The sequence below is a fragment of the Equus asinus genome, chromosome X, assembly GCF_041296235.1.
Source record: "Equus asinus isolate D_3611 breed Donkey chromosome X, EquAss-T2T_v2, whole genome shotgun sequence".
NCBI classification, from domain to species: Eukaryota; Metazoa; Chordata; class Mammalia; order Perissodactyla; family Equidae; genus Equus; species Equus asinus.
Window position 1 is genome coordinate 7912550 of NC_091820.1, and position 14099 is coordinate 7926648.

At 39.8% G+C, this 14099-nt stretch overlaps 1 protein-coding gene across 7 annotated transcripts in view; it reads right to left on the reverse strand.

The window, feature by feature from the left end:
- ARHGAP6 (Rho GTPase activating protein 6) overlaps positions 1 to 14099 on the reverse strand; it is a 469017-nt gene that overhangs the window by 81804 nt on the left and 373114 nt on the right. For 6 of the 7 annotated variants that reach the window (XM_014855406.3, XM_014855410.3, XM_044764419.2 and 3 more), the window contains one exon: positions 99 to 258. In XM_014855406.3, the coding sequence (XP_014710892.1) occupies positions 99 to 258 (160 nt within the window). Of the gene's footprint in view, positions 1 to 98; positions 259 to 11447; positions 11763 to 14099 lie in introns of those variants that run through there. The other variant, XM_014855411.3, reaches the window with a different exon arrangement.

Below are 14099 nucleotides of genomic sequence, written 5' to 3' on the forward strand. Positions count from 1 at the left end.
TTAATGTTAGGTGTGAGATGAGCTTGCGGCTTGCTGCTGTGGGCAGAGCAGATGTTTGACCCGCAGGGTTCCTTGACGAACAGCAGACAGGGCCTTACCTTTGGGAATGGTGATCTGACAGCTCAGGTCACAGTCCTGCTGCAACTGATAAAAAGCCACTTCTTGCAGCCGGGCTCGCTCCAGCTCCGAGAGACTCTGGATGGGGACTGACCTCAGCCGCACGCTGCGGCCCGACATGCTGTTCCAGGTGAAATCACCCTGCAGACCAAGGGTAAAAACATCAAGAGTTACACAGGTCATCTATGTCTCACAAACCTCATCTTCTCTTTTAGTTATAAAGTCAAGCAAACTTTGTGTTCCAAAATTGGCTCTCAATCCCTAAAATCACATCCACTCTTAGTTAACCATGGATTTTTCTTAGTCAGTTGCAAATATCAATATTTTGAATATCTGCCAGGTCACGTGATCCCATATAATGATGCACACATAGGCCAAAGAGCACTACGTGGAGAGATGCTTCAAGGATCTTACTTTCTCCTTTTATGTGAACACATGGGAACTTTTTGGCTTTGTATCTCTGTAGCAGGAGAAACTGTTGCTAATTGCCATCATGCACACTAGATATAGGAGGGTGAACCTGTATTGACAGCCTACTGTGCACCAGCGACTGTGCCAAGGGCTTTTAAGTTATTCCCTCCAACAACCTTACGAGTTGGTTACCATTTTTGACTAATCTTGTACAATATTTAATAATATAATAAAATTATATAATAATACAATCTAGTATGTTTATAATATATAACAATATATTATTATAATATACAACATATCCTCATGATACATTATATTAATATTATAGTAATATATAATATATGTAAATAAAATACAATATAGATGAAACTGAGGCTTAAGGAAGTCAAATAATTTTCCCCAAATCACAAAACTTACAAGATTTGGAACCAATCAGGACTCAAGGTAAGAAACTTATGCCCTTACACTCTATGCTAAATTGTAATACCTCAGTTTCTGTTTACGGGACTCCAATGGGCTATTTTGATCACAATAAGTACAGAGATATGATTACTAAGAACTGGATAGATTTATGGAGACATTTGATGCTAAAATACTCCACACCAAAGAATCAAAGCAAAGATTCCCACAATCCCGAGTACATTTGTGTGCGCGCATACACACCTCTAATGTCCACTGAGAGTAAATGGCTCTATCCTCGATGCAGACAGTGAGAAAGTGATGGCCTAAGAAACAACATATCACAATCTTCTGAAACCCAATGTCCCCTTACTGAGGAGGACTTCCTGTGAATCACAGTTACCAGCCAGGGCACAACAGCTTTGAAGAGGTACCTACTGCTTCCTCAACAATCAAGAAAAGGCCCAGGAGGAAGGAACAGTGCTGGCTCCCACAGGCACTGCCAGGCACTTCTTGTGGATGTGTGGAACACTTACCTTACCCCATAAGACTTCACTATTCTCATCACTCACTTTAAAGAAGAGAGACAGAAAGACTGGCCCCAGCAACTATTAAGACACCTTTGTTCCCTACTGGTAGCAAATTCCTGCCTAGAATGTTCATTCCAAAGAGTGAATGGCGCTATGTTAATTCTTTGATATTTTTTCCTCTTTATCTGGAATTCCATTTATCTATTTATTGATTCATTCATTTATCAAATGGAGATATCATACTCTAGTAGGGGCAGAAAATCAACAAGGTAAGTAAAGGCTATAGTGTGTTAGATAATGATGACTGCTAGGGAGGGAACAAAAAGCAGGGAAGGGGCTGGCAATGTGAGCAGAGGACAGGATTTACAGCTTTAGATACAGCGGCAGGAAAGACCTCACAGAGAAGGCCATGTTTGAGCAGGAGTTAAAGGAAGTGGGGGCTTTTTCTTTGTCTGTATGAATTTGCATCCTGCAGATAGTGGTGAAGACTAACAGGAAGCCAGGAGGGGCTCAGGGAGCATCATGTGGGGATGGGTCTGGGGAGGGGAGTGAGAGAGCAAATCTAGGCCAAGTGGGCAGTCTGCAGTCATGTTCAGTGAACTGAAGAAAGTTCTTCCAGTTTCAGTATGCTTTGAATTTTTTTTTTCTTTCTTTTTTGGGTACAACTGGACTAAGCACAATTTTAGGCAGTTAGGAGTTGGGGACTCAGGCCTTGGGTGTACCCCTCACTCACACTCCTTAAGCTTAGGGTATCACAAGGTACAATGTCAGTGAATTGCTTTTTCCCCCCAAATGGGAAGTTTCAGATGAGTTGGTGAGTTTTAAATATGACGTGTAGGTTTCTAAGAGAGCCAACTGTTATTTGAAGTGTTTAAAATGGAATTACATACCTATTCTTCAAAAGCATTTAAAAATGTGAACTCCAATGGGCTCAATTATCTATAGCAAGGGTTGGCTATCTTTTTCTGTGAAAAGGTCAGATAGTAAATATTTTAGGCTATACAGGCCACGTGGTTTCTGTCAAAACTACTCAAATCTGCCTTTGTGGCATGAAAGCAGCCATAGACAATTCATAAATGAATGAGTGTAGCTGTGTTCCAATAAAACTTCATTTACAAAAACAGGTAGAAGGCTGGATTTGGCCAGTGGGCTGTAATTTGCCAACTTCTGAACTATAGCTTATGACTGAAAGAAACCAATCCCTAGAAGATACATTTTATTTTTATTTACTATGTCCTCCTGGTCAATTAATTCAAACAAAATTTAATGAGCACCTATTAGATGCTAAGAATAGTACTAGGCTTGGGATTGCCAAAATGACAACACAGTCCTTGTCCATAAGGAGTTGAACTTTGGTAGGAAGAACTCATGCAATCTATCAAATACAGAGATCATGATACTAGAAGTAAATACGAAATGCAATGGGGTGCCCAGGAGAAAAGGCTTTGACATCTGTCTGGGGGATCAAGGAAGGCTTTTTAGAGAAGGCAGTGTTTCAATGGAGACTTGAAAAGTGAGTAAGAGGGCTAAGGGTTTGCCTAGTGGAAATGAAACAGTGGAAAAAACAGTGGGTGCCAAAGCAAATGAATTTGAGAGAACAGTCTTGTTTTGGGAAATTACAAGGCTAGAAGGAGGGAAACAGCAGGAGGCGAAACCATGCAGAAGTCAGGGCCAGATCCTGGAGGGCTTTCTCTGCAGGCATTGCAAAGTAGATTGGCTTTTACTCAGTAGGTGATGGCTAGCCATTAAGGAATCTTGAATAAGAGAGGAACATGATCAGATTTACATATGGAAAAGATGACTGGAAACAAATTTCTAAAGGAATTGAGGGAGGGAGCAGTTAAAGACGTAGAGATCAGAAAAGATGCTGTGCTGGGTGTGATGCTGAATCAGATTTGAAGAGACAGGGAGACACAGAATCACATAGATGCTTGGGGACAAATTGGATGCAGTGCGGGGGGGAGGAGTAATCTAGGCGGACTTTCACGTTTCTAGCTTGAGCAACTGGGAGGATGGTACACTAATCACCAAGATGAGGAACAGCAGAAGGGAATTAGGTTTGGTGGGAGAAGAAAGAAGATGTTCAAGTTTTGACATTTTGGAAGTGATATTTTATCTTAAAAATAAATAAAACACATTCCCAAATCTGGCAAAATAGAACCTGGCCAGTTTACATCTTTCTTGAGCCTTCATTTTCTTCTCCCAACTAAAACAGTTCCAACGCAATCAAGTAATACATAGTTTTGAAAACTGTTCACAAATGACACTTAGTACGATAAAAAGTTACGTGTGATGTTTTAAATTTCTCTCAGTTCATTATATATCACAGGTTGTGATTCTTAACTTCTTAGATTTTTTAACTTCTTTGGCAAATTTGGAATTATTAGCCAAAAGAGAGAAAAAGCTTGGTTTATTTGTAATGACTTGAATTTATGGAGTTATTTTCTTCCAAGACTTTAGCTCTTGTAGCAGCTGATGGCTCAGTAGAAGCTACAGCCAAATCCCAGAAAAAGAAAAGGTTATGGCGCTTTCTTAAAAGCAGGGGCAGCCGCACTGGACAGGCCTTGGAAGAGTCATTTCAAAAAGGAGGTAATATTGGCTTCAGAGCTAATTGGTTCTTAAACCCATCCTTAGCACATGGCTGAAAGACCAATTTTACTAGGAGAGAAGGTTATCAAACAATAAAAAAAGAGAGACTTCAAAGGTGTCTCCAAAGGTAACTATTATCAAATGGGCAGCATCTTAAATAACAACAATATCATTCAGTTACACTTTTTATTAAGGGTAATGGACCAAGTTGTTTCATAATCCATCTATTTACCACAAACTTGAATAATGGAAGCCTAAAGAGCTCATACAGACCTGGAAAAGTCTCTATGGGCAACTCTAGTTCAGCAGCCCCTCACCCCTCACTCCTCCACCCTCCGCCATCTCATTGTCTTTTGCTACCCGCCAATCAGCAGTGATGAATATATCAAATAATCTGCATCTTCCTTTATGTTCCAATTCTCTCATTGCTCCCAATCTATGTTTCCACCACTGTGAATTTTAATATGATTCTTTTGGATTAAATGCATTAATTTCAACAGGTTTTTTAAACATGCAAATAGGCTCATTATTGGGAAATTATAAAATTAACACAATTAACACATAGGCTAAAACCATATTCATTCATAATAACTTGGAATAAAGTCAGGAGGTATGAGTGACTACTCTAAAGAGAACATTCATTCTGTTCTATTCATTCACTCAACAGCAACAAAAAATGACGTGAACCTGATACTCAGAATCTGAAGCCTATATTCTTCATTGCTACAATATCATGGCTGGTGGACAAGCTTGAGAGATGCCCTTCAGCCTGCATTTTGTTCTGCAGAGGTAAGGAGAAGTACGGCATGGAGTGACTGGATAGAAGCTGTGGTAGGCAGAATAACACCTCCTTCCCCAAAGACAGCCATGTCCTAATCCCCAGAACCCGTGAATATATTACCTTACCTGGCAAAAGGAACTTTGTAGATGTGATTAAATTAAGGAATCCTGAGATAGGGAGATTATCCTGGATTATCCAGATGAATCCATCCTAATCACAAGAGTCCTTACAAGAGGGAGGCAGGGGTGGCAGAGTCAGAGAAGGAAATGTGGCAACAGAAGCAGAGGTCAGAGAGAGAGAAAGATTTGAAGATGCTAGGCTGCTAGTTTGGAAGGAGCCATGAGCCAAGAAATGCAGGCAGTTTCTAAAAGCTGGGGAAGGCAAGGTACAGATTCTCTCCCAGAGCCTCTAGAAGGAACACAGCCTTTGGTCTTAGCCCAACGAGACACACGTCAGAATTCTGACCTCCAGAACCGTAAGATATTAAAGTTGTGATGTTCTGAGTTTGTGGTAATTTGTTTCATCAGTAGGAAACTAATAAAGAAGGAGTAGGAGGGAGCATTAGAAAAGGAGGGTGGTGGGGTGAAAGGGACTGAGTTCAGATGAGGGTATGCTCCCAGACACTTAAAAAAGCAGGCCTTGACCTCCTATGAGATTCTTATCTCCCTCCTTCCTGGTGCTAAGGTGCTGCTTCATACTACAGGTACCACTACCACGATTTGGGCCAAAGAGGTTCTAAGATTGGAATTCTGAAAGCACTTTTCCCACAAAATAGAATTATAGGCAGCTATACATGGTAAATATTTTAGGCTTATGGGTCATATGGTCTCTGTCGCAACTACTCAGCTCTGCCAATGTAGCACAAAAGGAGCCATAAACCATCCATAAACAAAAGTTCCAATAAAACTTTACTCATGGACACTAAAATTCGAAGCTCATATAATTTTCACATCATAAAATATTATTCTTGTTTTGATTTTTTTCAACCGTTTAAAAATGTAAAAACCATTCTTAGCTTGCAGGTCATACAAAAACAGGCAGCAGACTGGATCTGGCTCACTGACCATGGTCTGTCAGCCCCTGATATAAAGAGATTAGGGTCACTTAGTACCCTACACACATTTATTTGACATCTACTATCAAGTACCAGACACCTAGTCCTAGGACCCTGCACCATGAGCTATATATGTTAGCTAGATTCATGGGTGGAAGAACCTTGTCTGGTTTATTCACCTTGGTGTTCCCAGTATCTAAGACAGTACCTGGCACTTGTCACTGAATAAATATTTGTCAATCTAGAGACTAAATGAATCAGGTACATCATGAGTTCAATACAAAATTGGAAACTAACCAACCCATGTAATGTTATATCTATGTGGGGGAATGTCTTCTGGATTTGAATAAACTGCTAAGAAACAGTTTTTTGAAACAAGGCCTATTGATCAGCCAAAAAATACTAGTACATGTGGGCAGAAAATAAATGTAAAAATATTGGACTCGAGGAATAATGAATCCATGACAGCCGTACTCACCCATGAGCCTCTTATAAGCGGGAAGACATGAACACAAAGGTCAATGTTGCCCTATGACTCTCACAACATGGGCCACAAAGTAATAAACAAGCGCCCAGAAGAGTACCAAAGCCCACCAGCACAGTCTAGAATGTGTTTCTGGCTATTCCTCAACTCTCAAATGCACATTCAAGGCCAGCATTTTTCTTTGGTGACTGTTTATATCATAAATGAATGAGTCATTTTAAGGCTCTCTGGATCCGGTCTCTTGAGTGGTTGTCATAGGATTTTGTTTTTAAGATTGAAAGTGGATGATTTCAGATTTGTTTCAATTTCATAAATGTAAGTGAAGTTGAAACTGACCCAATGTTTCTGGATAGACTAAAGGCCTTGACAGTTGCAAAAATATCATTTAATTCTGAGGTACTATGGGACAGCACTAATAAAGGGTAACAATATGATACAAAAGGAAATAGCACAGTGGTTCTTGGGGGTGATTTTGCCCTCTCAGAGGATATTAGGCAATGTCTGGAAACACTTTTGGCTGTCATGACTCTGGGGAAGGGTTTGCTACTGTCATCTAGTGGGTAGAGGTCAGGGATCTGCTCAACATCCTGCAATACACAGGACAGCCCTCCACAATAAAGAACTATCTGGGCCAAAATGTCCACAGTGCAGAAGTTGAGAAACCCTGGCATAGCATAAATTAGGTCTGCTGTTAGGCCCAAATTACATAGAATTTCCTTAAAATGATGGTGTCAGGAGATATTAACAATCATTTATTAGTTTTGTTTATCATCAAAGGCATACACTATATGTTCTTATGTATATTATATATGTATTATTTTGTATATTATGTAAATAAAGAGAATCATAGAAGTTATCTAAAAGTAGCATTAAAAAGCACAAATATCACATACCAATTTAAAAGAGATAAACAAGAAAAGTCTCAATACAGTAGAATCTTGATTAACTGGAGTACAACTCACCAAAAGCATTAACTAAAGAGATTCCCTTCCCACCAGAAGTCTAGGTCTCCATACTTAGAAAAAAGAAGCAAAAGACAAACTGAAAAACCAACAATCTAATATCTGTGATTTATTCAGAAAGGTCATTCTTTTGAGCTAAATTGCATCTTTACAAACAGACTTGATTTTCCCATGAAATAAAATTGATTAAAATAATTTTGGTTTTGGTCTATACCACATTGTTTTCTTATGTCCTTGAGACTAATCTCTAATTGCAGCATCTCTTTAACCTCATCCAACTGTAAACGTCCCAAGGCCAAGGGAGACAGGAAGGAGTGATGTAGGGCTGCTCAAAAGATAGCCTGAAGACCCGGGGCAGTGGAATTACCTGGGCAGAAGATTCTTGTTAAACACGCAGGTTTCTGGGCTCTAAGGCAGATTTAGAGAATTAGGGTGATAAGGAATGGGGCCCAAGCACTTTCATCATAAACCAGCAGCCCCAGATGATTCTTAGTTTTGCACAATACAGGTTGAGACCCACCGGTATGCTGCTGAAGACGCGGGTTCAAATAGATATGAGCTCTTTGGCAAGATGGAGAACATCTCTGAGACTCAGTTTCCTTATCAATAAGATGGAGCAAAGAACAAGACTCAACTCTCAGGTTTGTAGTGATCATATGAGATGATGCAAGTGAATTTCTTGTAGAGTATTTATTAGCTCCCAGTAAACCCTGAATACGTGATAAAGTTATAATTAATAGTAATCATCATTACTCTAAATTTGCATCCCCCCTTTAAACCTGGCAATTTTAGTCACACCAAAAACTCTTAAGAAATGTGTGTTGAATTCATGCATAAACGTTTCCACTCTGTGTAAGAGGCCTTTTCTAGGTATGTACAAGCCAGTCAGCTGGACTGTGCTTCCACATGGGTAAGAAGTAGAAAAGACCAGATTAGTAAATTAAGGCCTGAAAAATGGCATGCCATCTAGATAAACCACGCCACGGGCTGAATTTCTTTTAACTGTTTTCTACTGTGGCCGGCTGTCATTTATTAATAATTAGTACAGCCAAGGTTCCCAGATAATCATGTGTTGCTGAAGCATGACATAAGTTTAAACACTAGGCTCACAACCAACATTTCTGAAAAGGCCTGCCTAGTTCTTTATGACTCCAAAATAAACACATCACCAACGACAAGGAGCTCCCTTCTTCACAAGCTTCCGGGCAAAGCTGAGGGTATTTGCGTAGTTGTCACAACCCTGTTTGGACTCTTAAAATAGGTTACTCCTTTATGAACTCAACAGAATAACATTTGCTAATTCTTCTTTTGATTCTTCAGCCACTCCTCCCTCAACAAATCTTTAAGAAGATTTAACACTTCTACTTCATTGTATATAATTTTTATGTTGTATTTATCTATTCTGGTCTGGGTTTTTTTTATCAGGAATTTTAGAAAATTCTGAACAGTTGGTAGGTATGGCAGTCCATTTTTACCTTTTGCCTTGGTATATTAGCTGTTAACTGCTACATGAGGAGTGTCAACAATGTCACAGTAGCATGATGGAAAAGCGTGCCTCACTCATTCCACAAATACGTAATGAGCACCTTCTCTATAGGGCAGGTACTGTTCTAGGTTCTGGGGATTCACTGGCGAACAAAACAAAAAGCCCAGCCTTCATGGATCTTCCAGGCCAGTGGAGGAAGGTGATAAGAAGCAAACATAATAAATGAGTAAATTACATAGCAAGTCACAAGGTGATAAGCTCTAGAGAAAAAGAGAAAGTAGAGCAGGGCGAGGGGAATCGGGAGTGCTGGGTCATAGTGTTACTGAGAACATGATATTTGAGCCAACCCTTATGGAGGTGAGGTAATGAGCCAGGCAGATTTCAAGAGATGAGCATCCCAGGCATAGATGAGTTGACACAATGGCAGCTTGGGGTAGTGGCTGAAAGCAAGGGCTGGCAAGCTAGGCTGCCTTGGTTTGCGTCTCAGTTCTGCTACTCTCCAGTTATGCGACTTTCAGCGAGCTCTTTTCCCTCCCCATGCTGTGCTTTCCTAATCTGTGAAATGGGGATGATGACTAGACAGTGTGTGGCAAACTGCCGCAGTGAGCCAAATCTTGTCTACCCATTGTTTTTGTAAATAAAATTGTATTGGAACACAGCCACACTCATTCATTTAGGTATTGTCTATGGCTGCTTTCATGCTATGATGACAGAGATGAGTAGTTTTAATGGAGACTGTCTGGCCTGCAAAGCTGAAAATATTTACTATCTGGCCCTTTACAGAAAAAATTTGCTGACCCCTGGACTAGACTAAAAGTAAAGGCACATCTATGATTAGGATTTGTCTTTGGGATCAACATTTTCCTCTTCTCCTAAGATTTTGTTTCTGTGGGGAACATCCCGAATAGTCGGTAAAGAACATAGTAAGAATTGGGGATACTGGAAAGTATGTAAAAGCTAGGGTGAAATAAAAGTGGTTATCTGCCTGCAGCAGACAACCGCAAATAAGGAGGCAAATGGCCTGTTTATCTGGATTATTGACAAACCAAAGAAGTAGAAATGAACATTGTCAAACCCAGTGCTGTGCTAACACCATTCCAAAAAACAAATGTCACTCACATCTTGTTTCCAGTGGAAAGAACCTTTCCAATGGTTGGCATAGAGGGGATACAGGCACATATTAGAAGTCCCCAAAGGCAAAACGTTAGAACAGAAGGCCAATTTGATTTCTGTGTATCCCTAGTTGAACTGTGGGCTTGTCTACGAGCCACCATCTCCATTCTGAGTCTTAAGCTTCATTTAAATCTTGGATGGGGGAGAGGTAAACAACCTGCACAGATCTTACGGGTGTGGAAAATGCAAGCACTTGCAAGAATTGGAAACTTCTCAATGACAGAGCCAGCAGCTGATGGTTTTGCTTGTCTTTCTACAATTAAATTTAGTTCACTGAAATTAGAATGATAGAACTCCAGAGATGGATTGATTGGACCTTGAAGATACCGCTAAATTTATAGATGGTCCACTCTCTGCTGGTTACTGTTCTAAGCCCTTTATTAACTAATTTAATTCTTACAACAACTCTAAGGACTATGTTACCATTAATTTCCCTATATTTCAGATGAGGAAAGCTAGGCATGGGTCTTAAGTAACTTGTCATGATCACACACCTCGTAAGTGGCAGAGCTGGGATTTGAAGTTAGGCTGCAGGCTCCAGAATCTAGATCCATAACCACTATATGTATTTCATCACTTCTCAAGATAAATCAGTCCAAACCCCTACCTTTACAAGGGAGCAAAGCAACGTCCAAAGAAGTCAGATGACTCCTGCAGTAGCAGAGTAAAATTTGGGATGTAAGGGTCACATTCTACTTCTTTCCACCACCAAGTCTTTTCATTATGAGACATACCCTTATAATAAGGTGAGCCAAACAGTGTTTAAAAATCCGAAAGCTTGGGGCCGGCTCCATGGCCGGGTGGTTAAGTTCGCGCGCTCCGCTGCGGCGGCCCAGGGTTCAGATCCTGGGCGCGGGCATGGCACTGCTGGTCAGGCCACATTGAGGCGGCGTCCCACATCCCACAACTAGAAGGACCTGCAACTAAGATATACAACTATGTACAGGGGGGATTTGGGGAGATAAAGCAGAAAAAAAAAATCCAGAAGCTTAAGGCTTTCTTCTTTTGTAAAACAGAGCACATTAGATTTATTATTAGCTTTATCTAATATCCAAGTTATTCTCCAAAGCCCGTATTTATCATAGCCACAAGCAACTGAAATGTTGCACTGAGTTCAAGAAGTCCAGAGGGGAAGAAAAGCGGCTTTACCCTTTCAGACCTCAAAATGCCCTGTGCCGAATCTTTTGCAGAAATCAACCCATTTATGCTGTTCCATTCAGCACGGCATGCTCCTTCCTGCTCCAGTTCGCTCATTTCAAGCTGCTCCAACATTATCAACCAATCTAAAAATAACATTCTCATAAATCTCTATTGGCACAGGCAGTATTTAGCTGTCACACATCTCAGATGCTGATCAATCCACTTTTCTTCCCAAATCACAAGACAGATGTGGAAGAATCACAACATTTTATCACAATAATCTTCTGGAAAAGAAGTATAGATATTTATATTGCTTACCCATGAATTATATTCGGCCACGTCTTTGCTGTCCTCTCAAATTTAACTGAACTAAGCTTGGAGTAGGAACGTGAAACTGTTTAAAAAAGATTTTTTTTTGGTGAAAAATGCATCCTGAAACGGCAGATTACATCGAGTGTCTGAGAAATGGCTCAGCTGGCATAGCTGTGACTCCCACGATACCTTTTGTTGCCAGAGACCTCCGCTACCGTGAATCTCAGGACCAAAAAAATGCAATCTTTTCATCGGACCATTGACAAGTTCCCGTCCCTTCAGAACGGAGGCAGGCTGTGTCACTGAGTGAGTGTGTGTGTGTGTGTGTGTGTGTGAAAGAGAGAGTGTTAGGGAGGAGGGATAAAAAGAATGCAGAGAAATTGAAACTGGATTTCCTGCTTTTTATTTTAATAAGACTATTTTGAAGAGATATTCTGGAGTTAGGAAAGGATTCCTCTAAAAAAAAAATCCCCTTTTCCACAGGGATCTACAAATGGTAATTGGATTGTAACTGTGGAAACTGTCCTTATTAGGAATCAACCAAAGAATGTTGGAAGCCTCGGGTAAAAGCCCTGAGAGCACGATAAAGCACATAGGGTGCTTTCTTTGTTTAGGACAAATTCTCAATTTTTAAATTATATTTTAAAACCACTGACTTCTTTATTTTTCCAACACTAGTAAAAAAACATTAAAAAACAAAAAGGTTTCATTCTCTTTTATACTGAAGCACAACACATGCTCTGAATTGTATGCTCTTTGTGGAACAATAGTCCTTGAGAAGTTGTTCATTTCCTGAACAGAGGGTGTGGAGGTCACAGTGGATGTAACCATGTGGCCATGTTTAAGGGGGTGCAGGTGGGTTTGTGGGTTGGGGGGGAGAGATCCAGGAAGAGCAGAGAGAAAAGGGAAGATTAAAAACATATCCTGATCACTAATTACCTTGATCTCCATGTATTCCACATGGCACTGAACCAAAAACAACTCAAAAAGACATCTTTGTTTTCCAGTTGATATGAAGTTATAGTTCTCTTGTGGTCTCAAGTGAATTCCAACAAAAGAATCACTGTGATTATAACTGACAAACTGAGAAATGATTTCATGGAAGATCTTACCGACTCAAAATTTAGGGACTCAGTACATTTTTTTACTAGGATTCTGTGAGGTTAATCATCACTTGATGTAAGCCACACACAGCTTCTGTTGCCGCTGGTATTTATTTAGCAAGAGGAAGGAATTTAAAAACAATAAAAAACGTCAGATGGTTTTCTTTACTAGAACAATTATACTTAAAGAGAAATTCAGGGTCAAAATCTACCTGTTACTGCATGCACCTCCACCTCCACTATTCCCAAAACTCAGACATTGAAAATACTCAACCGTTCCATCAGATAGTGAATATGGTTCATGTAATCTGGATACTCATTAATGGAATTTAGACCCTCACTTAAAGTTATTTAATATAATATTTTACATGAAATTGATAAGCATGCAATTTACTTGTTATTGTTAGGCAAATAAACTTTTAGTTTATGAACAGATGAAAGCAACATGTAGTTCTCACTGGGTGCTTACTAAGCGTGAGACGTTGTTCTAAGCATTCTATGTGCGTTGACTCATTTAACTGCTAAAAGAATTCTAAAAAGTAGGTTACATTATTATCCCCATATTACAGATGAGGAAACAGAAGTTCAGAGGGGTTAAGTAACTTGCCCAAAGATTCACAGCTTGTAAGAAACGCAGCTGTGATCCCAACCACTATGAGGCTTACAAATTACTGGAAGACAAAGCCACAGTCCACAGCCAGTACTAGTCAGAGCCATGTCATAAGTGTCCAAGGAGAAATAGACATAGTGATTTAATAAGAATAGTTACCTAAGACTGGAGTGGCCTGTTAACCAATTATTTGATGGAGACATACACTGTCAGGTCAATGAATATTTCATAAGAAGGTAACTATTTCTTTAAGTGGATGATCTCAAGAGACAATGTTTTGTGAAATTCCTAGTCTGTTTTAAGAGTGAAACCAAGTCAGGCTTCAAGAGGAAATAATGGAGAAACTTGTGTATCTTTGGGATTCTTTGGAAAAATGCTTTCAAGCCAGAAAAACAAAGGGTGAAGATAAAGAATCTTCTTTAAGATTTAAATATCGTCTTTTTAAGTGGAACCAATGAGAGGCCAAAAAGTCACCCAAACAGCCTTAGAAATAAATATCAAGAAGCAATTAAACGGTCCAATCTGTGGAAGAGTTTTGCTAACCAGAAAAACTGCCGTGAACATAGCAGTCAACGCTTACCCATTTAACTCTTCATTAGCCAAGGACACCAAGCAACAGTTTACAGCCTCAGAATCTATGCCATTAGGCATTCTTTCTACCTTCTTCTTTGTTCTTATTCTGGATTATTTCTTTTTATACCATTGGGGACATTTTGCACATTCAGGGCAAAAATATTATAGAACAATTCTGCAAACGTTTGGGGTGAACACATTTCTGATTATAGCACTCTTTTGCTTAAAACCCTTTGATGTCTCCTCTTTAGCTCTCGGACGAAGTCCAAATTCCTTAGCATGGCATCCACTGTCATGAGTGTTGATTTAAACAGAATAAAATCAAACGAGACACTCATTACTGGTAAGATGTCACGTGAACTCTCTGCAGAG